The 25,298-nt window shown below is 36.3% G+C and overlaps 9 protein-coding genes across 9 annotated transcripts in view; 5 read left to right on the top strand and 4 right to left on the bottom strand.

Moving 5' to 3' along the window:
• LOC129112274 (histone H3) overlaps nucleotides 1-310 on the bottom strand; it is a 447-nt gene extending 137 nt beyond the window's left edge. The window contains exon 1 of the mRNA XM_054624301.1: nucleotides 1-310. This exon is cut by the window's left edge and continues 137 nt beyond it. Within this exon, the coding sequence (XP_054480276.1) occupies nucleotides 1-292 (292 nt within the window). The 5' untranslated portion in view covers nucleotides 293-310.
• Nucleotides 311-3,954: 3,644 nt separating this feature from the next.
• LOC129112272 (histone H1-like) lies at nucleotides 3,955-4,964 on the top strand. The gene has a single exon (XM_054624298.1). The coding sequence runs from the start codon at nucleotides 4,059-4,061 to the stop codon at nucleotides 4,779-4,781; it is 723 nt and encodes a 240-aa protein (XP_054480273.1). The 5' UTR covers nucleotides 3,955-4,058; the 3' UTR covers nucleotides 4,782-4,964.
• A 2,687-nt stretch (nucleotides 4,965-7,651) lies between these two features.
• LOC129112277 (histone H2A-like) lies at nucleotides 7,652-8,137 on the top strand. Its single transcript, XM_054624304.1, has one exon. The coding sequence runs from the start codon at nucleotides 7,667-7,669 to the stop codon at nucleotides 8,051-8,053; it is 387 nt and encodes a 128-aa protein (XP_054480279.1). The 5' UTR covers nucleotides 7,652-7,666; the 3' UTR covers nucleotides 8,054-8,137.
• A 1,904-nt stretch (nucleotides 8,138-10,041) lies between these two features.
• Nucleotides 10,042-10,447, top strand: LOC129112286 (histone H4). Its single transcript, XM_054624313.1, has one exon. The coding sequence runs from the start codon at nucleotides 10,045-10,047 to the stop codon at nucleotides 10,354-10,356; it is 312 nt and encodes a 103-aa protein (XP_054480288.1). The 5' UTR covers nucleotides 10,042-10,044; the 3' UTR covers nucleotides 10,357-10,447.
• Nucleotides 10,448-13,470: 3,023 nt separating this feature from the next.
• Nucleotides 13,471-13,918, top strand: LOC129112280 (histone H2B 1/2-like). The gene has a single exon (XM_054624308.1). The coding sequence runs from the start codon at nucleotides 13,479-13,481 to the stop codon at nucleotides 13,857-13,859; it is 381 nt and encodes a 126-aa protein (XP_054480283.1). The 5' UTR covers nucleotides 13,471-13,478; the 3' UTR covers nucleotides 13,860-13,918.
• A 634-nt stretch (nucleotides 13,919-14,552) lies between these two features.
• Nucleotides 14,553-15,083, top strand: LOC129112275 (histone H3). Its single transcript, XM_054624302.1, has one exon. The coding sequence runs from the start codon at nucleotides 14,572-14,574 to the stop codon at nucleotides 14,980-14,982; it is 411 nt and encodes a 136-aa protein (XP_054480277.1). The 5' UTR covers nucleotides 14,553-14,571; the 3' UTR covers nucleotides 14,983-15,083.
• Nucleotides 15,084-16,612: 1,529 nt separating this feature from the next.
• On the bottom strand, nucleotides 16,613-16,990 carry LOC129112285 (histone H4). The gene has a single exon (XM_054624312.1). The coding sequence runs from the start codon at nucleotides 16,985-16,987 to the stop codon at nucleotides 16,676-16,678; it is 312 nt and encodes a 103-aa protein (XP_054480287.1). The 5' UTR covers nucleotides 16,988-16,990; the 3' UTR covers nucleotides 16,613-16,675.
• Nucleotides 16,991-18,867: 1,877 nt separating this feature from the next.
• On the bottom strand, nucleotides 18,868-19,343 carry LOC129112278 (histone H2A-like). Its single transcript, XM_054624305.1, has one exon. It carries the CDS (start codon nucleotides 19,332-19,334, stop codon nucleotides 18,948-18,950), a length of 387 nt encoding a protein of 128 aa, XP_054480280.1. The 5' UTR covers nucleotides 19,335-19,343; the 3' UTR covers nucleotides 18,868-18,947.
• A 1,885-nt stretch (nucleotides 19,344-21,228) lies between these two features.
• LOC129112273 (histone H1-like) lies at nucleotides 21,229-21,945 on the bottom strand. Its single transcript, XM_054624299.1, has one exon. It carries the CDS (start codon nucleotides 21,943-21,945, stop codon nucleotides 21,304-21,306), a length of 642 nt encoding a protein of 213 aa, XP_054480274.1. The 3' UTR covers nucleotides 21,229-21,303.
• Nucleotides 21,946-25,298: the final 3,353 nt, after the last annotated feature.

Below are 25,298 nucleotides of genomic sequence, written 5' to 3'. Positions count from 1 at the left end.
CGCTGGACTCCTGCAGAGCCATGACGGCGGAGCTCTGGAAGCGCAGGTCGGTCTTGAAGTCCTGAGCGATCTCCCTGACGAGGCGCTGGAAGGGCAGCTTGCGGATCAGCAGCTCGGTGGACTTCTGGTAGCGACGGATCTCCCTCAGAGCCACGGTACCGGGCCTGTAGCGATGGGGCTTCTTCACTCCGCCGGTGGCCGGGGCGCTCTTACGGGCGGCTTTGGTCGCCAGCTGCTTCCTGGGAGCTTTTCCTCCGGTGGACTTACGGGCGGTCTGCTTGGTTCTGGCCATTTTTAACGCTCGTCTGTTTTTCTCTATTGAAGAAAAATAGTTGTGTTGTTTAAGCGCCAGTGTCTCCTTTATATAGCCAGAGCCGGAGCGGCGGTAACGCTGATTGGACCAAAGTATGCACGTGATGCTGCCGCTCAGCTATTGGACAAAATCATTTTGAAACTTCAACTCTCCCGCGCTTTCAGTCATCTGCTGTTCTGCACATTTCTTAAGCTTTGTGTGCTAATAATGAATAAAACACAGAAAATCTATCGTCATGATGGTGAAATGACTCAAATATTGGCACAAATAGAATATTTGACATATAATGCAGTGTGTATACAATTGGAAAAACAAGAAAAGCATATACATTTGTATAATAACTAGTATGTAAAAATCAAAATGTGCATGTTGTATATAAAAGTGAGAGCTTATTGAAATTTGTTAGGTTCCTAACATTTTTTTAATTTAATATTGTCAGTAGTACCTCAAAGTCGTACAGATTTCACACATGTAATTCGTTTCTTGCATAATTAAATCAGTAGCGTAAATATTTGATATTTCTAACAATAAACTTTAATTTAAAATACACATTAAGTTGGATAGGCTGTACATTTTGCTGTTGGAGAGTTTCTATGCAAAGATACTGGTTCTTTAATGTAAAGTGTACCTGAAACGTCCAGAAGCGTAAAGATAGCAATGTGAGATACAAATACCTGCAGATTTCTGAAAATGCTTTTGCTATGTAAAACAGAGACATTTGTGTGTGTGTATTCTTGTTGATTTCTGAAAAAATAAAAGCTTAAAATGAATAATGTAATGAGCTCAAGCTGAATCACAAAACTATGAAAAACAGTATACATTGACAATATCTCACTCAATATAATGCTTAATATTACTTTTTTAATTTAGATTCCATTCGGCACTGATGTTAGGATCACTTCTTATTGTATTTAATCTTTTTTTGTTGTATTTTACTTTTTCAATTTTAGTTTTGTTTTACTTTATTTATTTACCTTATTCTTATTATTCGTGTTTTACTTTGCAATGGTGTCAGTATTATTTATTTTACACTTAATCATTTATATTCTATTGTTCATATATGTTTTTATTTTATCTATTATCTTTTGTTATTCTTCTGTTGTAATCTTTTATGAAACTCTGGCACAATAATTTCCTTCGGGATTAATAAAGTTCCATTTTATCTTATCTTATCTTATCTTATCTTGATGTTCCACGGTAAATATATTGGCTATCACTATCACTGTACGTCAAAACACGCATGTTCAAAAACCATCATTACATTAATGCACATTTATTATTTCTTACACATTGTAATCTTACTCTTGATTCTAGTGACTGCATCTATTTTAGTTAAATGTATCTTACTGGTATTGCTTTTCTATTTAGCAATGTTGTCAGTGTTATTTCTAATACACTTAATACTTATTACTTGTAATCTTTTATTGATCTCTGGCACAATAATTTCTTTTGAGGTTATTATAGTTGTGTGTTCTGTTACATTTTACTGTATTAACTCACCTATAGAGTATTCATATTTCACATTTTTTGTAACCTAAGTTCAATTAGCTAGATATTTATTATGTAAACAAATTGTTTTAAAATCCAACTGTTAACATGTCTGCTACATTCTGATTAAGTATGTTCTGGCCACTGGGCCCTTAGAGCACCATCTGGGAGGCTGTATAGGTAGTGTTAATTAAATGGTTATGAAAAGTTATGAAAAGTGAAGTCAATGCTTCATGTCTTTTTACATTTTAGACATTGAAAAACTGAGCCAACAGTCCAAACATCACAGTTACATAAATAGTTTACACACTGAGGAAAAGCAACACTGCAAGTTTCCATCAGTGACAATTGTGCAATCCTTTAAAAAGGTTTTCTGATGCTTCACAATCGTTAATCTATGGACTGAAAACATGTTGACATCAAGGTGGAATTTGGCGTTTGACATGAATATCTTTATTTACAGATACTAAATAAATAACATTATATATTATTCTTGTTAACATTAATATTAATATTATCAGCAACATCATTGCATGTCATTGACGTGAGACCACTAGCCAACAAACTAAATCCACTTCTTATATACAGTCAGTGGTTGAAATATTAACAATATTGTTTCAAATGTTTGTATGTATGATCACTTTAATTTGGATGTAGCATTTTTTATTCCTCTGTTCTATATTCTTTATAGCTTCAGCTGGTCGCTGCTTTTCCTTTTCTTCACACAAAAAATACAAAAACAATCAAACAAACAACAATTTGTACTCGATTCTGTGGCTGAGAGAGAGGTGAGCCAGAAGGCAAAGCCTTTAGTTAGTTTTAGTCGACAAAACAAATTAGTTACGTTTAGGCAAATATTGTGAAATGGTCCATTTAGAGTCAAATAGACCATAATAAAACTAATAAAAACATACTACGTTGATATTGTTGTGAAATTAAGTTTTGAATGTTGTGTTTGGCATGATGTTATTTGTCCTTGTCAATCACCACCGGTCAGATTCTATACACTGCAGCACTTTCGTTTTTAAAATAATTTGACTTGAACTACAGATGAAAGCCCTAATGCGACTTTTGTTATTTTGCAATACAGGATTGCAGGATTTACCCCCCAAACAATGAATAAAGTGACAGTGAGGAAGAAATAGCAAGGAAAACTAAATTATATTCACAAGAGGAAGACTCCAAGTTACATTGAGAAAAAAATAATTAAAACAACAGAAACCAAGATATATTGTTCAGATATAGATGTAAACAGATGTACGAGCGAATGCTATAACAGAACCTGTGTTCATACATTTTTGTGCTGTAAAATAATTTATCATATTAGCCATGAATACAAATATATTGTGAAAAAGATGGTCTATATGTGATCTATCTAACACACTGCAGATTGTTACAAATGGAAAAATACAGTTGTCTCATTAATTTCAGAATAATACTAGTTTTACACTAGGCAACTGTGTGCATTTAAAGCATACCAAATATGTCTTAATATTATATTATATTATTTGCTTACACTGCATTCATTGCATAATCATCGGTCAGTGATATAAATTGGCTTCTGTAGTTTTTGGGAGAAGATATTTGACCCAATTTCCTTAATTTGATATGATGTCTGTTGTTGACAGTTTGTATGAGCTCATCTGTCATGTTGGGGGTTTGTGTAACTAAGAGCCTTTGTGTCTTTACAACACTATCTATATATCTTACACACTTCAAACACTTGTAAATATATACATATGGTTGTGTAATGTATTTAAAAATAAATCTGCTAAATGAAGGACACACTGTTGGGACATGTAGAACTCAGCCAGTTGCCTATCCCAACACGAGTGTGTTTGCAGACACCAGATTATCTTCTGTTAAAATCAAAATTATCCGTAAGAGTTAAGAATTTTTACATTGAATCTCTAAACAAACATCTCTTCTCACTGTCAAACTCTTTTTAGGAGACTTTTGATGCATTTTTAAGCATTTAGGAGAGAAATCACAAGGAAAAGACGCTCAGCTGCGTTTCACACAGAAGAGGATGGGAGACGTTTAAACACTTTACAAACAAAATTAATAAAAGTATTGAAGTTTATTTGACTGACATATGAAGATTAACTCCTTCGCTTTGAGTTGGAGTCATTGTTTTACTTTAGTTGCTCCTCTAGATGTGTATTTTATACATTTATATGTGAAGAGAAAACACAAGTGACACAGTTTTCCTGCTGCACTGGTGAGAGGCAGACTGGGTTGAGTCTCCACGGTTCTCATGGTGTGTTTAAGTTCCTTTCTCCGCTCGGAGTTTTCTATCAGTCATAACAGACTCGCAGAGAAGAATCGATACAGCACAATGGCAGAACTCGCTCCAGTCGCAGCACCGGTCGCCCCGGTTAAGACCCCGAAGAAGAAGGTATCCAAGCCGAGCAAGAAGACCGGACCCGGCGCCGGTGAGCTCATCCTGAAGGCGGTGGCCGCCTCAAAGGGCCGTAGCGGGATCTCCTACGTGGCCGTGAAGAAGTACATGGCCGCTGAGGGCTACGACGTGAAGCAGAACAGCGCCCACGTCAAACGCGCCGTCAAGAAGCTGCTGGCGGGAGGAGCCCTCGTTCAGCTCAAGGGGAGCGGGGCCACCGGCTCCTTCAAGGCGGCCAAGCCCGACGAGAAGCCCAAGAAGGCGGTGAAGAAGACCGTCGCTAAGCCCGCAGTGAAGAAGCCCGCAGTGAAGAAGCCCGCCGCCAAGAAGGCCGCTGCCGTCGCCAAGAAGCCAAAAGCCAAGACGACACCCAAGAAGGCCAAGAAACCCGCTACAGCCAAGAACACATCGGTGAAGAAGCTCACAAAGAGCCCGAAGAAGAAGCCGGTCAAGAAGGCAGAGACGCCAAAGAAAGCAGCGAAGAAGGTTGTTAAACCCAAAGCTGCCAAACCAGCCAAGAAGGCCGCGGCCAAGAAACCAGCCAAGAAGGCAGCAGCCAAGAAACCAGCGAAGAAGTAAACTTGTTAAAAGTTGGTTGGAAATTACAAAAAAGGCTCTTTTAAGAGCCACCAAATCTACTTAAAGAGCACTATTCTGAATTATTATTATTATTATTATTATTATTATTATTATTATTATGTGTTATCAGCAAATAAAACATCAACATCCATACTAACTATATATAATATATATAAAAAATGTACAGGAATTAAAATAAAAATGGTGAATAATAAATCTAAATGAACAATATGAATATAGTAAATGATGTATAATGAGAACTGACAGTAAGTGATTATAAGTTAAGGTGTGCTTAAAATATGTCGTATGTTCAGGTAAAATTATACATATTAGATATTAATTTCTCAAAAATGATTATAAATAAACTGAATATAAATGGATTATCCCAATATAAACTACCTTACCTGGCTTATAAATGCCTCTAATATATTTTATATGTGATGCCTGTCATCAAACTAAAGATATACAGTTCAAAAAGCAGTTTATTATTATAAGAATTACATCTTAAAACCCCATTAAAAGTGTAGCAGGACCATATTATTATAAGAATTACATCTTAAAACCCCATTAAAAGTGTAGCAGGACCATATTATTATAAGAATTACATCTTAAAACCCCATTAAAAGTGTAGCAGGACCATACATCTTAAAACCCCATTAAAAGTGTAGCAGGACCATATTATTATAAGAATTACATCTTAAAACCCCATTAGGAAGTGTAGCAGGACCATATTATTATAAGAATTACATCTTAAAACCCCATTAAAAGTGTAGCAGTACCATATTATTATAATAATTACATCTTAAAACCCCATTAAAAGTGTAGCAGGACCATATTATTATAAGAATTACATCTTAAAACCCCATTAAAAGTGTAGCAGGACCATATTATTATAAGAATTACATCTTAAAACCCCATTAAAAGTGTAGCAGGACCATATTATTATAAGAATTACATCTTAAAACCCCATTAAAAGTGTAGCAGTACCATATTATTATAAGAATTACATCTTAAAACCCCATTAAAAGTGTAGCAGGACCATATTATTATAAGAATTACATCTTAAAACCCCATTAAAAGTGTAGCAGGACCATATTATTATAAGAATTACATCTTAAAACCCCATTAAAAGTGTAGCAGTACCATATTATTATAAGAATTACATCTTAAAACCCCATTAAAAGTGTAGCAGTACCATATTATTATAAGAATTACATCTTAAAACCCCATTAAAAGTGTAGCAGGACCATATTATTATAAGAATTACATCTTAAAACCCCATTAAAAGTTTAGCAGGACCATATTATTGTAAGAATTACATCTTAAAACTCATTAAAAGTGTAGCAGTACCATATTATTATAAGAATTACATCTTAAAACCCCATTAAAAGTGTAGCATTATCATATTATTATAAGAATTATATATTATAATAAGAATTACATCTTAAAACCCCATTTAAAGTGTAGCAGTACCATATTATTATAAGAATTACATCTTAAAACCCCATTAAAAGTGTAGCAGTACCATATTATTATAAGAATTACATCTTAAAACCCCATTAAAAGTGTAGCAGGACCATATTATTATAAGAATTACATCTTAAAACCCCATTAAAAGTGTAGCAGTACCATATTATTATAAGAATTACATCTTAAAACCCCATTAAAAGTGTAGCAGTACCATATTATTATAAGAATTACATCTTAAAACCCCATTAAAAGTGTAGCAGTACCATATTATTATAAGAATTACATCTTAAAACCCCATTAAAAGTGTAGCAGTACCATATTATTATAAGAATTACATCTTAAAACCCCATTAAAAGTGTAGCAGTACCATATTATTATAAGAATTACATCTTAAAACCCCATTAAAAGTGTAGCAGGACCATATTATTACACTATACTGTTTTAGGAAATGTAACTTGTGAGCTCAATAACTGTTTCACTGATACTTCACCCATTAAATTTAACTAAATACACATAATGAAGTACATGTTAAGTGCTGTATTGAGGTACTTTACTTGAGTGTTTTCTTCCCAGGCCACTTTATTCACTCAACTACATCTAACAACAAATACTTTAACTAAATTACATTTATTTTGCTGCTTTAGTCACTTAAAAAAATGGGATTTCTCACTATTTTTATAAACCAAACAATCAATCAATCAATCAGTGGATGAAACAATGATTAGTTCAAAGTTCAAAATAGGATGTAGCTCAGTTGACTAAAACAGAAAAAATACTGCTTTTACGTTAAAACATGAGTAATAATCTAATGATATAATCTTAAAGTGCAACTTCCTAATTACATTTACATACTTTTACTTAAATCACATTTTGAATAAAGTACTTTTACTCTGGATGCAGTTTTTAAATGATTAAATCAGAGTACTCAGTATGTTCTCAGTGTCTAGAAACAGTGACTTTGATATTGATTAATTCAGATGAAGTTAAATTATATTTCACTTTCAGTCATTTCAATCAATTAATAAAGACTCACATAATTAATACTTTTCAAAAGGCCAGCTCAAAAACAATATTAAAATTAATATTTAAAACTTATGTTAGAATTGTGTTCCCTTAAAATGCTATGATGTGCTGATTATGATTTAATTACATAAATTGTACTTAATCTTATTATTTATACATTTTCTGGTGTTATGTTTATAAATACACTTTAGAAATATGTTTATCTTAAATCTTAAATTTGAAATCGCTTCTGCAGAGCGGGAGTCCTTTTTTGCTGGGTGACGTGGCGTTCACTGATTGGATGATCGTCTGCTGTACCGGACCAATCAGCGGCCAGATGAGCCTTTATATTCTGGGCTCCGGTGAGCGGTGATTATTCTTCTTTAATCGAAGCTTAACGAAGTACGTGAAATATGTCTGGAAGAGGAAAGACCGGAGGTAAGACCAGAGCGAAGGCAAAGACCCGCTCTTCTCGGGCCGGGCTCCAGTTCCCCGTCGGCCGTGTCCACAGACACTTGAGGAAGGGTAACTACGCCCAGCGTGTCGGTGCCGGAGCTCCGGTGTACCTGGCGGCGGTGCTGGAGTACCTGACCGCTGAGATCCTGGAGCTGGCTGGAAACGCTGCCCGCGACAACAAGAAGACCAGGATCATCCCCCGTCACCTGCAGCTGGCCGTCCGCAACGACGAGGAGCTCAACAAGCTGCTGGGCGGAGTGACCATCGCTCAGGGCGGCGTGCTGCCCAACATCCAGGCGGTGCTGCTGCCCAAGAAGACCGAGAAGGCCGCCAAGAGCAAGTGAAGCTCCGCAGTGCTCTCAGTCAACACAACGGCTCTTTTAAGAGCCACCCACTCCCCTTAAAGAGAGAAATCCTGATAAACACCAAAAAACATTAATGACACATTAGAATATGATTCCTTAAAAACCAGTTGTTCCATTGTTCTTATAACAATATTTAGTTTGAGTCAAACATCAGTCAATGATGTTTATAGCTCATATGAATTGAACAGAAATGTGAATAAACAAACCACAACAATATTTGGCAGTTGATTGTGATATTTATTAAAGTATATTTAACATATAAGTATATGTAGTTGGTGGAAACTGACTAGTATATTTTGTGATAATACAATAAATAACTTGACGTCTGTATATTGTACGCAGAACATATTTGGGTAAATGTTTAACGACTACAGCAGCAAAATCCTGCCTTCACATAGGAAGTACATTCCCCTAATTATACTAACATACTTCTAATTATACTAACATACTTCTAATTATCCTAACATACTTTTACTTAAGTCAGATTTTCATTGCAGCACTTTGTTGCATTTCTGTACAGTGAGGTATTAGTATTCATGTTGCAGTCACATATTTTCATTCTACATATATAGACCCCGTTTAACTTGTAGATTATAAGCAGTAAAATATACTTTGTAGGTATATGTGGCTGCTGCAAAACATCAAGTTAATATTCTTGTCTGAGTGACACATGGTGTACATTGCAAACAATGGTGTTGAGTTGTTTGTATTAAACGTATATAAGTTAATAATTATGACAAAAAGTCCACATATTGTCATTGTCTGGATATGTAATTATGTATTATCAGGTATATGTCTGAGTGAATGATAGTTAACAAGGCGAGTCTTTGGAAATTCCAAAGAAACATGTATTTTATATATTTATTTGGAAAACACTAACTCGAACAGTGAATAAACTGCCTCTAATGATCCACTACTCTTTTATTAACTTAACTGTTAACATTTTCTTTTGTTAAAGGTCTAAGAGGGTTTCTAATTATAAATGTGTTGGATGAAATTGTGGATTAATGTTTTTCATAGCTCAAATTAAATAAAAGCAAAGTCTGTTGCAATCTATATTCTTTTTCATTATTTATGTGTCACTTTGGTTTCAAAGACACCATGAAATCAAACAGGAGCAGAATACAGAGTACAAATGTTACCAAAAAAAACCCCCAAATATAAACAACTAAAAGCACACATTCTAATCAAATCATAAATCAAACACATGGTTTGGTACTGCGAATTCCAGATCAATACAGATTTATGTAATATATCAAAGTATTTGTGTATTTTCAACACTGTTTTGTGTATTTTCAACACTGTTTAACTAATGAACCAATATTCCTGCTGCAATGTTATTAACCAACCCCCAAAATAAATGAGGATCCCTGTAAGTCTGAATATTGACCTCTGCTCATGAAATGTTTGTGTAGATAAACACTAGGCAACTATATAGATGATTGAATCTGTGAATGTTGTATGTGGTGCATATTCTGTAAACATTAGTATAATGAATTACAAAAAGCTTTTTAATGATAATTAAAAGACCTGACTACCATGACATTGGCTGTTTTCCGGTGAGTTTAAATTCTAAATCTGTTTCATAAATCATTAGACTCTTGGATTTAAATCCGCCACACATGCTTCAGTTAAAATTTAAGCTAATATGGATGTCACATCCACAAATCAGCATAAATTAAAATGGACAACTGTGTTGTTAAAATTTATTAGCTAAACTCAAAACAGTGTGGTACCATATTCAAATAAAAATGCCAATGTTCTACGTGAATTTGGTGAACCAATGACCAGAACAGTATCTTTTATAAATTATATGCTTTTATTTTGAAGGAAATTATCTAAACACACTCTCTATCATGGTAAAAAAGGCGGGCTGAGCTGTCTGCTTTCAACTACGTCCGCATACAGACTTTAAATACCGACGCTCTCCGCTAACTGATCATTCGTTAAACTAACCAAATCTTGACAAGATGAGTGGTCGCGGAAAGGGAGGTAAAGGACTCGGTAAAGGAGGCGCTAAGCGTCACCGTAAAGTTCTCCGTGATAACATCCAGGGAATCACCAAACCCGCCATCCGCCGTCTGGCTCGCCGCGGCGGAGTGAAGCGTATCTCCGGTCTGATCTACGAGGAGACCCGCGGTGTGCTGAAGGTGTTCCTGGAGAACGTGATCCGTGACGCCGTCACCTACACCGAGCACGCCAAGAGGAAGACGGTGACCGCCATGGATGTGGTGTACGCCCTGAAGAGACAGGGCCGCACCCTGTACGGGTTCGGAGGCTAAACGACTGACTGACGTAAAGACAAACAACACAACGGCTCTTTTAAGAGCCACCACATCACCTAAGAGCTCATTTCCTGATCTATCAGTGATATAAACCACGAAGCTCATTAAACACCACTGTGTGTAGAGTGAGCAACAATTGTATTACATAAATGCTTTATTATTATGGAATAACCAATTAGGTTATGATTTCATATTATACATAAATCATTAATCAAATCAGACTTGGAAGTTTTATTTTGGACAAATTCATTTGGAGGAATGAAAATAAGTAATCTATCAATGTGAACCACGAAGCTTCACACTAGTGTATCTTAATGATATATTACATGCAGAATTAATATGCCGGATAACTTATAAATGAGAGGTTCAGCTACAAAAAAAATCAGCCATTTTCTGCGAAAGAAGTATGAATTGTCCTTAATTTGGGAGTTTAGCTCACCTTTAAACTGATGAATAATGTCAATTTATTATTGTGCTTGTAAGGGTTTTAGTTAAAGTTTACATTTACTCAGTAGTCCCTGAAATAAAAGTTGATTTACTTAAACATCCTCTTGATAACCTAGTACTGTTGATGCCACAATACTATCATTATCTGCATAGTTGACAATACAAGTAGAGACATGAATCAAGGTATAATTATTTTATATATTATAGTTGTAGTTGAAAAATGCCATACTATTAAGTTGACTATGTACATTTAAAACATTAACTATAACAGGAGACACTTACAACCTTTTTAATTTGCAATAATACCAATATTTAAATATTTACGTGGAACATTTGCTAAAAGAAAATTGTCGAGGACGGAGAAGATTTATCTAGATTACATTACATTCCATTACAGTCATTTAGCAGACGCTTTAGCCAGAGCAAAAGTATAGTGCAGAGGCAGATTACTACGAAAACAATAATTGCAACAGACTAATCCGAATATAATAAGTGCTACAAACTACTACGAATAGGATAAGTGCAGTAAACAAATACAAATTCAATAAGTGCAGCGAACTGATACAAATACAGTAAGTGCAACAACTAATACGAGAATAAGTGCTACGAGGGCTCCGGGTAGTACTTCTTGAAGAGGTGAGGTTAAAGATGGGCAGCGACTCTGCTGTCCTGACGTCAGTGGGGAGTTCATTCCACCACTGAGGGGCCAGGACAGAAAGAAGCTGTGACCGGGTGGATCGGCCGCAGGGACCTCTGAGCGACGGGGCAACCAGTCGCCCCGAGGCAGCAGAGAGGAGTGGTCGGGCGGGGGTGTAGGGCTTGACCAAGGCCTGGAGATAGGAAGGAGCTGTTCCTTTCACTGCCCTGTAGGCTAGCACCAGAGTCTTAAACTGGATGCGAGCTCTTACAGGGAGCCAGTGTAGGGAACGGAGAAGGGAAGTTGTGTGAGAGAACTTGGGGCGCTTGAACACCAGACGTGCTGCAGCTTTCTGGACAAGCTCCAGAGGTCTGATGGCCGACGCCAAATATTGAATATTTGGACGATATATTATTGTATATAAATATACAGTATGAATAACCAGCTCTAGTTCCCCTAACCTCCTGTAATCTTTGCTTTTATACATTAATACTCTCAGTTATATGCTGGTTGCTGTATTGTCTTTTTGTTGGGTTAGGAGCTTGGTTAAAATGAACTTTTTGACAATAAAATCAATATTTTAAAGTTTATTTACCCTGACTATGCTGCTGCTAATCACACGCAGGGGCGCCGCTAGGGATTTTGGGCCCCATGAAAAGAATCTTTACAGGGCCCCCAACACAGCGGCAAAATTTTTTGATGCTATTTTACATACAATTATGCATTTTAATGGTATTTTTGACTATCATTACCATATTTGTGAAAGAAGAACAGCATGACAGTTGACATGTACAGTAGGGGAAGAACTGAGCACTCTGAATACTAACTCACTAACTCTGAATTTTTTCTGTATTATAATTTCATCATCATTAGGGGCCTCTCTGGGCCCCCCTCCATCATGGGCCCCTAGAATCCGTCTCCTTTACCCCCCTTTTCGGCGCCCCTGATCACACGTGACTTATAAATCAGCCATTTTCTGCCAAACATGAATTGTATGAATTGTCCTTAATTTGGGAGCTTAGCTCACCTTTAAACAGATGAATAAAGTCAATTTATTAACAACTATGTTCTTTGTAGTTTGAAAGACAAAAAAGTATGTGCTTGTAAGGGTTTTAGTTAAAGTTTACATTTACTCAGTTGAAATAAAACTTAATTTACTTAAACATCCTCTTGATAACCTAGTACTGTTGATGTTACATGCCACAATACTACCCTTATCTGCAGAGTTGACAATACAAGTAGAGACATGAATCAAGGTATAATTATTTTATATATTATAGTTGTAGTTGAAAAATGCCATACTATTAAGTTGACTATGTACATTTAAAACAGTAACTATAACAGGAGACACCATAGTGACACAATGGCCACTTATACCAACCTTTTTAATTTGCAATAATACCAATATTTTAATATTTACGTGGAACATTTGCTAAATGAAAATAGTCGAGGACGGAGAATATTTATCTAGGTATTGAATATTTGGACGGTATGTTATTGTATAGAAATATACAGTATGAATAACCAGCTCTAGTTCCCCTAACCTCCTGTAATCTTTGCTTTTATACATTAATACTCTCTTAGTTATATGCTGGCTGCTGTATTGTCTTTTTGTTGGGTTAGGAGCTTGGTTAAAATGAACTTTTTGACAATAAAATCAATATTTTACAGTTTATTTACCCTGACTATGCTGCTTAATCACACATGTCACTCATGCCTTGTACTTGTATCTGTACTGTTGTATAGTTTATATTCTGTTTTCTTCTTATTATTGTGATTTATATCGTTATGACGTTGTGATATAGTATATAAGAATAAATGATAAAGGCCTAACATAACAAATCATTTTCAATAAAGACACACACATCACAAGCTTCAAGCGGAGTGAGACTTCCGCGTAGTTACTCTTTGACGCCTAGAACATCAGCCAATGGCAGAGTGGGGACAGCACAGCCAAATTTGCATATGCGGGGTTTAAGTCGGAGCAGTGCAGCGCCTCCAACTCATACTTTCGGAGAACACCTGAACAGTAACCATGCCTGAACCAGCAGCAGCAAAAGCAGCACCCAAGAAGGGATCCAAGAAAGCGGTGACCAAAACCGCCGGAAAGAAGGACAAGAAGAGGAGAAAGACCAGGAAGGAGAGCTATGCTATCTACGTCTACAAGGTGATGAAGCAGGTTCACCCCGACACCGGCATCTCCTCCAAGGCCATGGGCATCATGAACTCCTTCGTGAGCGACATCTTTGAGCGCATCGCCGGTGAGGCCTCCCGTCTGGCTCACTACAACAAGCGCTCCACCATCACCTCCAGGGAGATCCAGACCGCCGTCCGTCTCCTCCTGCCCGGCGAGCTGGCCAAGCACGCCGTGTCTGAGGGCACCAAGGCCGTGACCAAGTACACCAGCTCCAAGTAAACCGCTGACTTAGTCCCCTTAAAACCAACGGCTCTTTTAAGAGCCACCCACTTCTTCTGAGAGAGACATGATCCTGAAATGTGACATTGAACGACATCACCTTTTAATTACACTCAATAAACAGCACGAATTATAAACCTACATTTGGTTCACCACAAGAGCTATAAACTGCCAGGGTATCATATTTATTTTATTCTACATTTTGGTATTTGAGTGAACTATTCTTCACATCTATTTCTCACATTTCCCCTATGTTAAGATAATAATAATAATAATAATAATTATTTATACACAATATAATCACTTACCTGTCTGATTTTCTTTACAAGACACCTGTTGAGTATTTATGTGATACAGATCATTACTGTCGTTGTAAATGCACAACTTTGCCAACATGTTTTTATTCAAAAAGAAAATTGTTCTAAATATGTATTTATATATGCCTATAAATATGTATTTATATATATTTAAGTATGTTACAAGAATCCTGAGCATTAGGTTAAATATAAAGTGTTAGACATGTACAGAACAAACATTGATAGAGCGGGTGTTTCGAAATTTCCTTCGTCCAATCGCTGAGCTGCACATATCACGTGTTTAAATTGGACCAACCAGCGTTGCCTGCAGGCCGGCGCTGGCTATAAAGCCCGACACTGGCGCTTGGAGAACACAACTATTTTTCTTCGGCAAAGAAAAAAGACGTCCAGCAAAAATGGCAAGAACCAAGCAGACCGCCCGTAAGTCCACCGGAGGAAAAGCTCCCAGGAAGCAGCTGGCGACCAAAGCCGCCCGTAAGAGCGCCCCGGCCACCGGCGGAGTGAAGAAGCCCCATCGCTACAGGCCCGGTACCGTGGCTCTGAGGGAGATCCGTCGCTACCAGAAGTCCACCGAGCTGCTGATCCGCAAGCTGCCCTTCCAGCGCCTCGTCAGGGAGATCGCTCAGGACTTCAAGACCGACCTGCGCTTCCAGAGCTCCGCCGTCATGGCTCTGCAGGAGTCCAGCGAGGCTTACCTGGTCGGTCTGTTCGAGGACACCAACCTGTGCGCCATCCACGCCAAGAGGGTCACCATCATGCCCAAAGACATCCAGCTGGCCCGCCGCATCCGCGGAGAGAGGGCTTAACCTGACCCCGATATAGTCACCCCCCAACGGCTCTTTTAAGAGCCCCCTACATGCCTCTAAGAGCTGAGATCCAGTTGGAGAACCATTTCTGCTACATATCTAAAAATATAAAGAAACTAAGAGAATAAAGCGATTTATAGATTAGAATTAAGTGCTAGGTCCCCATTTATTACAATTTAAATAAACTATTTGGTAATCTTTCACAATGAGTGTTCCAGTGCCATTTGTGTGTAACTTTTATATTAAATATACTATGTGGAAAAACCAAAGGACGCTGTTTACTGCAACTGTGCACCTTTACATAAAGTAAATATATATATTACATGGCTATAATAACTATAATTAATAAAATATGTGCACAGACAAGTATAAGATCGTAACTCTAGTAATAGTAAGTAAAAATACTTGCCCATTGCGTAATGCTTTTTTAATCCAATATTATGAGCAGTCAAATATGACATACACAGTAATATGAGTATAATGTGACAAATGATAATAAAAAGAACAATACCAACCTCAGAGATAATATATAAAATAATTATACCTTGATTCATGTCTCTACTTGTAGTATAGTCAACTCTGCAGATAAGGATAGTTTTGTTATATCATCAACATTACCACAAGAGGATGTGTAAGTAAATTAAATTGTATTAGTCTAAAGACTGATCTGAACAAAGAATGCAGTTTTGTAGTTAAATAAAAGTAATCTCTAATTTTGTTTCACAGGCCAGTACTTTTTTGTCTTTTCAAGCTACAAAGAAACTAGTTGACATTAGTATTCATGGTGTTATAGGCGAGATACGCTTCTTCTTTAACATTTAACGCACTTCTGTAATGATGTAGAACTGGTTTGGACTATTTACAGACAGATATGTGACCGAGGCCTAGAAATCAACCAGTGGCTGTAAACTGTAGACTTCATAGTTGAACCTCATATTTATACCCAGCAATGAGATCCCTAGTATATTAAATCTGCATTTGATATATATATTTAAAGACATTTTTGGGAAGAGTATATTATTTAGTATATCATGTTCTTTTCATATATTAAAGTAGTTTAACAGACCATAATTATACTGCATTACACACTACACTGATGCTAATCTGCTAGTTAATGATTGTATTTCTTTATTACGGGTTGTTAAGCTATTTGCATAATACAGCACAAATATTTAATTGTTAATGTGAGAGAACAAATGTTCATATTGATCATGTGGAAATTTAGTTTCATTCCTCCACTTGAAATGAATTTGTGCAAAATAAATACTTCCAGGTCTGATTTTATCATCTACATTTCAGTTTGGTTGCTATTTATTAATGATGCATGTCTAACATGAAATCATAACCTAATTGGTTACCCCATTTCTACTACAAGCACATACTTTGTCTTTCAAACTACAAAGAACATAGTTGTTAATAAATTGACTTTATTCATCAGTTCTTTTGCAGAAAGCTGATTTATAAGTTATCCAGCATATTAATTCTGCATGTAATATATCATTAAGATACACATTTTTTACACAGGTTCACATTGATAGACAGCAACTACAGTTGCTGCTCACTCTACACACAGTGGTGTTTAATGAGAAGCTTCGTGGTTTATATCGTTGATAGATCAGGAAATGAGCTCTTAGGTGATGTGGTGGCTCTTAAAAGAGCCGTTGTGTTGTTTGTCTTTACGTCAGTCAGTCGTTTAGCCTCCGAACCCGTACAGGGTGCGGCCCTGTCTCTTCAGGGCGTACACCACATCCATGGCGGTCACCGTCTTCCTCTTGGCGTGCTCGGTGTAGGTGACGGCGTCACGGATCACGTTCTCCAGGAACACCTTCAGCACACCGCGGGTCTCCTCGTAGATCAGACCGGAGATACGCTTCACTCCGCCGCGGCGAGCCAGACGGCGGATGGCGGGTTTGGTGATTCCCTGGATGTTATCACGGAGAACTTTACGGTGACGCTTAGCGCCTCCTTTGCCGAGTCCTTTACCTCCCTTTCCGCGACCACTCATCTTGTCAAGAGTTGTTTAGTTAAACGAATGATCACTAGGTGAAGAGCGTCGCTACTTAAAGTCTGTATGCGGACGTAGTTGAAGACGGGCAGCTCAGCCCGCCTTTTTTGCCACTCTAGTTTCACACACACACCTGTCAGCTGTCCTTCACATGTCCACCTCTGACATTCAACCTGACTTCAGTGCACTCGAAAAACAGAAAATTAGGGAATTGGACTACAAACAATATTGAATAAAGGACTGATTTTACAGAAACATGATCCCTGTTAGTGTTTACTGTCATATAAGAATATTAGATATTTGTTTGGATTTACACAAACATTTCATGAGCAGAGTCAATATTCAGACTTACAGGGATCCTCATTTATTTTGGGGGTTGGTTAATAACATTGCAGCAGGAATATTGGTTCATTAGTTAAACAGTGTTGAAATTACACAAATACTTTGATATATTACATAAATCTGTATTGATCTGGAATGTGCAGTACCAAACGATGTGTTTGAATTATGATTTGATTAGAATGTGTGCTTTTAGTTGTTTATATTTGGGGGTTTTTTGGTAACATTTGTACTCTGTATTCTGCTCCTGGCTAGTTTGATTTCATGTTCTTTTAAACCAAAGTGACACATAAATAATGAAAAAGAATATAGATTGCAACAGCTTTGCTTTTATTTAATTTGAGCTATGAAAAACATTAATCCACAATTGCATCCCACACATTTATAATTAGAAACCCTCTTAGACCTTTAACAAAAGAAAATGTTAACAGTTAAGTTAATAAAAGAGTAGTGGATCATTAGAGGCAGTTTATTCACTGTTCGAGTTAGTGTTTTCCAAATAAATATATAAAATACATGTTTCTTTGGAATTTCCAAAGACTCGCCTTGTTAACTATCATTCTCTAAGACATATACCTGATAATACATAATTACATGTCCAGACAATGACAATATGTGGACGTATGATTCACCATGAGTCTTTTTGAGTTGATTATTCAATTAATACATTTAATACAAACAACTCAACACCAATGTAAAATGTCCACCATGTGTCATTCAGACAACAAGTATATTTAACATACTGTTTATAATCCACATATACCTAAAAGGATAATCTATCACAAGTTAAACATATATATATATATATATATATATATATATATATATATATATATATAGTCTCAAATCAAAACATGTGACTGCAACATGACTCAGTTTTCAGTGGTGGAGGAAGCACTCAGAACCTTTACTAGGTTAGAAGTACTAATACTTCATTGTACACAAACTGCAATGAAAATCTGACTTAAATAAAAGTATGTTAGTATATTTAGGGAAATGTACTTCCTATGTATGAGCCAGATTTTAATGCCATAGACGTTGACCTAGAACTCATTTTAACCAAATATGTTCCGCATACAAGATACACTGATTTAATCATCAAGGTCCCAATTCTGGCTAAAATAGAAGTACTAGTACCAGTACCAAATAGTACAAGTATCACAAAATATACTTTGGTCAATTTCCACCAACTACATTACCCAAGTAAATATGTATCTGTTATTAATGATACTTTAATAAATAACACAAACTACCAAATATTGTTGTTTATTAGTATTTACGTCAATTCTTACTCATAAGTGTTTGACATAATATAGTATGACATAATAGTATTATGTTAGACTATTGTAACATTCCATGTATGAATTTCATATTAACTATAAACAATGTTTGTAAACTGAATATTGGTAAAAATGGATACCCTCTAGTTTTTTTTTTTAACTATTATATCCTAATGTGTATTTAACTGCAAAAAGCGTTTAGTAATTTAAAATGGTGAATAGTCATATTGTTTATTAATAAATATGTAACATATTCTTGGTGTTTATCAGGATTTCTCTCTTTAAGGGGAGTGGGTGGCTCTTAAAAGAGCCGTTGTGTTGACTGAGAGCACTGCGGAGCTTCACTTGCTCTTGGCGGCCTTCTCGGTCTTCTTGGGCAGCAGCACCGCCTGGATGTTGGGCAGCACGCCGCCCTGAGCGATGGTCACTCCGCCCAGCAGCTTGTTGAGCTCCTCGTCGTTGCGGACGGCCAGCTGCAGGTGACGGGGGATGATCCTGGTCTTCTTGTTGTCGCGGGCAGCGTTTCCAGCCAGCTCCAGGATCTCAGCGGTCAGGTACTCCAGCACCGCCGCCAGGTACACCGGAGCTCCGGCACCGACACGCTGGGCGTAGTTACCCTTCCTCAAGTGTCTGTGGACACGGCCGACGGGGAACTGGAGCCCGGCACGAGAAGAGCGGGTCTTTGCCTTCGCTCTGGTCTTACCTCCGGTCTTTCCTCTTCCAGACATATTTCACGTACTTCGTTAAGCTTCGATTAAAGAAGAATAATCACCGCTCACCGGAGCCCAGAATATAAAGGCTCATCTGGCCGCTGATTGGTCCGGCACAGCAGACGATCATCCAATCAGAGAACGCCACGTCACCCAGCAAAAACAGGACTCCCGCTCTGCAGAAGCGATTTAAAAGCAAAAATAAAACAATAAAAGTGTATTTTTATACATATAACCGAAAATGTTTAAAGTATAAGATTTATTAGAATTTACATAATGAAATTGAAAGAAAAAGTAATTAAATCATAATAATAGGAACAACATTTTAAGGAAATGCAATTTTATAATTTATTTTTAACATTTAGACCTCATGTGCGTCTATAATAAATAATGTAATTTAAAAAAGAAGTGAAACTGAATCTAACTCAATTTAATTGTTTATAGATACTGAGAAGATCTGAGGGACCTCAATGATTGCGAGGCCTTTCTGACCTTTAAGCAAAATTAATTAATCACTAACTGCATCCAGAGCAGCTTTAATCTATGCAAATCACATTTCCAGTGACTTTGAATTAGTATTAAACTAATTAATGTTTTCATTAATCATAAAGTAACGTGTTGTACTTCTGAACCAGTCACAACTATAGATGTACTAATACCACACTGTAGTAATAACTCTACTTCTAAACATGCTGCATTGTAAAATTACGTTTTTATAATTAGGAAATTGTACTTCAAGATTCTATTATTAGATTATTATTATTATCATGCATTTATATAAAAGTAGGATTTTATTGTAAAAAATAAAATAAAAAATAGTGAAAATACCAACACAACTTTTAAAAAGTATAATTGTTAAAGTGACTAAAGCAGTAAAATAAATGTAGTGTAGTAACGCTATTTGTTGTTATATGTAGTAAATATAAGTACAAAGTCGTCTGGATATAAAATACTCACGTAAAGTACCTCAAATGTAACACTTTAGAATGTGTACTTATGTACATTTAATATGTGCAGTATCCTTAAAACAATATTCTGTAATTTACTGAGGCAAAGTTTTTTAAACAATAAATATTTTATATAATAACATGGTAGCACTTCTCTATTTAGGGTGCTTTTTAATTTATTTTAATTAATTAAATAAATTATATTTTTAGACTGAATTCAGGCCTCATATGAAAGGTCAATAGGTCAGTAATATTGGGATAATCTTTAATTATATTCATGTTATTATCATAAATACTTGTGGGAGATAATCATGATCATATATTTTATCCTAACAATTAAAACATATTTTACACACAATGTCCACTAATACTTATGTATACATGGACTACTTTCCATTATTGTTCTTCCATAAAGACAAATAAATAAACTATTTATATCCTAATGTGATAATCAGGGAAAAGGCTCTTTAAGTTGCTGATAACACTTAATAATAATAATGTAATTCTTATAATAATATGGTCCTGCTACACTTTTAATGGGGTTTTAAGATGTATTTATTATAATAATAAACTGCTTTTTAAACTGTATATCTTTAGTTTGATGACAGACATCACATATAAAATATATTAGAGGCATTTATAAGCCAGGTAAGGTGGTTTGTATTGGGATAATCCATTTATATTCAGTTTATTTATAATCATTTTTGAGAAATTAATATCTAATATGTATCATTTTACCTGAACATACGACATATTTTAAGCACACCTTAACTTATAATCACTATCTTACTGTCAGTTCTCATTATACATAATTTACTGTATTCATATTGTTCATTTAGATTTATTATTCACCATTTTTATTATAATTCATGTACATTTGTGTCTTATTTATATAGACTTAGTATGGATGTTGATGTTTTATTTGCTGATAACACTTAATAATAATAATAATAATAATAATAATAATAAAGAATAGTGCTCTTTAAGTAGATTTGGTGGCTCTTAAAAGAGCCGTTTTATGTGTGAAACTTTCAACAAGTTTACTTCTTCGCTGGTTTCTTGGCTGCTGCCTTCTTGGCTGGTTTCTTGGCCGCGGCCTTCTTGGCTGGTTTGGCAGCTTTGGGTTTAACAACCTTCTTCGCTGCTTTCTTTGGCGTCTCTGCCTTCTTGACCGGCTTCTTCTTCGGGCTCTTTGTGAGCTTCTTCACCGATGTGTTCTTGGCTGTAGCGGGTTTCTTGGCCTTCTTGGGTGTCGTCTTGGCTTTTGGCTTCTTGGCGACGGCAGCGGCCTTCTTGGCGGCGGGCTTCTTCACTGCGGGCTTCTTCACTGCGGGCTTAGCGACGGTCTTCTTCACCGCCTTCTTGGGCTTCTCGTCGGGCTTGGCCGCCTTGAAGGAGCCGGTGGCCCCGCTCCCCTTGAGCTGAACGAGGGCTCCTCCCGCCAGCAGCTTCTTGACGGCGCGTTTGACGTGGGCGCTGTTCTGCTTCACGTCGTAGCCCTCAGCGGCCATGTACTTCTTCACGGCCACGTAGGAGATCCCGCTACGGCCCTTTGAGGCGGCCACCGCCTTCAGGATGAGCTCACCGGCGCCGGGTCCGGTCTTCTTGCTCGGCTTAGATACCTTCTTCTTCGGGGTCTTAACCGGGGCGACCGGTGCTGCGACTGGAGCGAGTTCTGCCATTGTGCTGTATCGATTCTTCTCTGCGAGTCTGTTATGACTGATAGAAAACTCCGAGCGGAGAAAGGCACTTAAACACACCATGAGAACCGTGGAGACTCAACCCAGTCTGCCTCTCACCAGTGCAGCAGGAAAACTGTGTCACTTGTGTTTTCTCTTCACATATAAATGTATAAAATACACATCTAGAGGAGCAACTAAAGTAAAACAATGACTCCAACTCAAAGCGAAGGAGTTAATCTTCATATGTCAGTCAAATAAACTTCAATACTTTATTCATTTTGTTTGTAATGTGCTCAAACGTCTCCCATCTCCTGCTGTGTGACACGCTGCTGAGTGTCTTTTCCTTGTGATTTCTCTCCTAAATGCTTATAAAATACTTTAAAATGCCACTCAAACGAGTTTCACAGTAAGAAGAGATGGTTGTTCAGAGATTAAACCTAAAAATACTTTACATTTGTAAATATTCTTTTAAATAAAAAGAGGTGAATCAGTTGTCTTCAAACACACTCCTATGGGGCTAGGCTGCTGGCTGAGTAATACACTTCTACACTTCCTGTTGTCTTTATTAAGCAAATGTCCTTTTAAATTCATGAAACAACCGTATTTATATATTTATTACTATCTGAAATGTGTAAGATAGATGGATCACACTGTAATGACACAACGGCTCTTAGTTACAGCCTCAGGTGACAGATGAGTTCACCAGACATCACAGGAAATCATATCAAATAAAGGAAAAAGGGTCCAATAAGTACAGAAGCCCATTGATATCACTGACTGATGATTATACAATGAATGCAGTAAAAGCAAATATTTATTATATAAAATGAGTAAAGAAAATCATAGTAAAGCACATTTGTTGCACTTTAAATGCTCTCAGTTGCAAGTTTGTGAGCTAAACAAAGCTAAAACTATTGTGATCCTATTTCAAAATTCTGAAGTTTTTCATATAAATCCGTTGGAAATAATATTTTAAATAATAACACTACACACATCAACACCTTTCTTACTTTTCTCACTTCAACAGTTTTTAAGACCAAATGATGATTCAAACACTGATAAATATTTAATACAAGGTAGATACAATACTACATTGCATATGTTTTGTGAACTACTATGTACTTTTGTGCCATTACATTCATTGTTACATGTTCATGAATTCTTGAGTTTTTAAGGCATTAAGGAAATATAATTTACTCAGTTGTGGAATTAAAGCAGGTTCTGGTGTCATACAATGTCTAAAATATAAGACTGTAATCACTCCTAAACTATATCAAAATTAGAATTAATATTATTTATAGCCATGATACTGACAACAGTGGCTGTTACTTAGTTATTTTCTATTGCACATCTATTATTTTTTCTCCATCTTTTGAATCTCCCTCATGCATAAAATTCAGTTTTCCTTTTTATTTTTTCCATTGGTGCTAGTTTATTAAATTTTCTTTTATCTTCTAAATTAATTATTTGAATATTGTTTATAGTCCTGTATAGATAAAACTTTACTTATTTAAAGTCACATGATTTCAAAACTAATGTGCTGCAGTGTAAATTCTGACTGATGGTTTTTCGGAAAGATTTAGAAGGAGACTTTGGTCTTTATTGAAGATGTTTGGTTGTTTATTACAAACATACTGCAAAAACACAAGACTTTCTTTCACATTTCAACTTATGTTGTTATAACTTTACTTAATATTTTAGCACACACAGGCAGACAACATGAACATCCTCTGAAGGCTACTGTTACATAATGCACCAGGTTGAGCAACTGAGAGTGTAGTCACACAAAACCAGGACCCAATATGAATTCAAGAAAGTATTTATTTACAGAAAAGCAACACAGGGATCAAAGAGGACTGTCAGTGGCACCAAAGAAAAGAACAGAAATAAACCCACCCCCACTGACAGGTGCTAAGCACCCAAAAGTACAGCGGGTGGTGCTCACTCTAATCTGGGGTTTTAACAAAAGGTAAATTTACGTGCATGTAATATGTATACCCAGGGTATCTTACCTATCCTCGTTTGTCCCTGTGCGCACAACAAAGAATTAACACAAAACAAAACAAAAGTAGGCTGCTAAAGTAAATGGTTTTAACAAAGGTGTTTTAACTAAAGATTGATCAATGAACCAACCAGAGCTCAACCAGAGCTCTGCCACAGCTCAACCCAAAAAGCAACAACCTTCTCTAACACAAATGGGGGCTATTTAAAGGGGAATGGCTGATAGGAGATCTGGAACAGGTGTGGTGATGATCAATGATTGGAACCAGGTGCGCACATCTGAGAAGGAGGAGAATGAAAACAGTGGGAGGAGACAGAACAACAACACAAAACAGAACACAACACATGTAGGCCTACAACATGTATACATACAAGACACTGTACGTAACAGCCACAGTCTTCAGAACTTCAGACCTGGTAGGAGGGTTTGTGGCCTATCTGTACCTGTTTTTGTATACTATGCATGTATATTTATACATTGTGCATGTATTTGTGAACTGTACATCTGTTATAATCTCAATTAAGTTGTTTTTTTAAAAAGAGAGATTACTACTTGAAGGCAGGATACATTGCTCCAAAATATCTATGTATGAATGTATGTCTTCCGAAAAAATAGACCTTCAGGTTTCGCTCATGGAAAAAGTTGGTTTTCCTATATTTTAGGCTTGTATTCTTGACTTTTAGGCACTGAAATTCCTAAAAACGTCTTGACTCTTTTATTTATGTCAGCACCGTAGATAAAATATCCAAATCCCTTCCTAACTTTATTTAAGGAACATTGTTTTCAAACATTTCAATCCTATTCTCACGCATTGGTTGGCAAACTGGCGTTCTTCGAACTTGAAGGACGAAGCCTTTTCCTGGATTCTACTACTGTACCAAATCATAACTATAACGTCAATATTTAATTATTTAACCTCATTACTAGCCCCAAATTGACGTTGTCACAACTTTATTTGGAATACATTTACAAATGACATGAAGTTGAGGAGAAAAAAACATGAAATATCTTGTTTCCATACAATCTGCAATGAAAAACGTCAAAGTAAATTTGTATTTGAATTTTCAATGACGTCACAAATTTTTCTGAGTTGGGTTTGTCTTTTACATAAGTGAAATTAGCAATACTACAGTGTAAAAAAAACAAATATTAGTATTACCATTATTATCATTGGTATTACTATTCATGTAATTATTATTATTTTATTTGTGTTATTTGTACTATTATTTGTATTATATTATTATTAGCATCAAATATACTCAGAGTACCAAAAGTGAATACCTCACTATGAAAAAATAGAAAATATTACTGTATTAAAATAAAAAAGGTCCTATTATCTTAATCTATAGCC

This window comes from Anoplopoma fimbria, chromosome 23, assembly GCF_027596085.1.
Source record: "Anoplopoma fimbria isolate UVic2021 breed Golden Eagle Sablefish chromosome 23, Afim_UVic_2022, whole genome shotgun sequence".
Classification (NCBI taxonomy): domain Eukaryota; kingdom Metazoa; phylum Chordata; class Actinopteri; order Perciformes; family Anoplopomatidae; genus Anoplopoma; species Anoplopoma fimbria.
This window is presented reverse-complemented; position numbering and strand designations above follow the sequence as displayed.

Bases quoted from the DNA above. Each gene is read 5' to 3' on its own strand.
- LOC129112280 (XM_054624308.1), top strand. From the start codon at position 13,479: ATGCCTGAACCAGCAGCAGCAAAAGCAGCACCCAAGAAGGGATCCAAG.
- LOC129112278 (XM_054624305.1), bottom strand. From the start codon at position 19,334: ATGTCTGGAAGAGGAAAGACCGGAGGTAAGACCAGAGCGAAGGCAAAG.
- LOC129112275 (XM_054624302.1), top strand. From the start codon at position 14,572: ATGGCAAGAACCAAGCAGACCGCCCGTAAGTCCACCGGAGGAAAAGCT.
- LOC129112277 (XM_054624304.1), top strand. From the start codon at position 7,667: ATGTCTGGAAGAGGAAAGACCGGAGGTAAGACCAGAGCGAAGGCAAAG.
- LOC129112272 (XM_054624298.1), top strand. From the start codon at position 4,059: ATGGTGTGTTTAAGTTCCTTTCTCCGCTCGGAGTTTTCTATCAGTCAT.
- LOC129112285 (XM_054624312.1), bottom strand. From the start codon at position 16,987: ATGAGTGGTCGCGGAAAGGGAGGTAAAGGACTCGGCAAAGGAGGCGCT.
- LOC129112286 (XM_054624313.1), top strand. From the start codon at position 10,045: ATGAGTGGTCGCGGAAAGGGAGGTAAAGGACTCGGTAAAGGAGGCGCT.
- LOC129112273 (XM_054624299.1), bottom strand. From the start codon at position 21,945: ATGGCAGAACTCGCTCCAGTCGCAGCACCGGTCGCCCCGGTTAAGACC.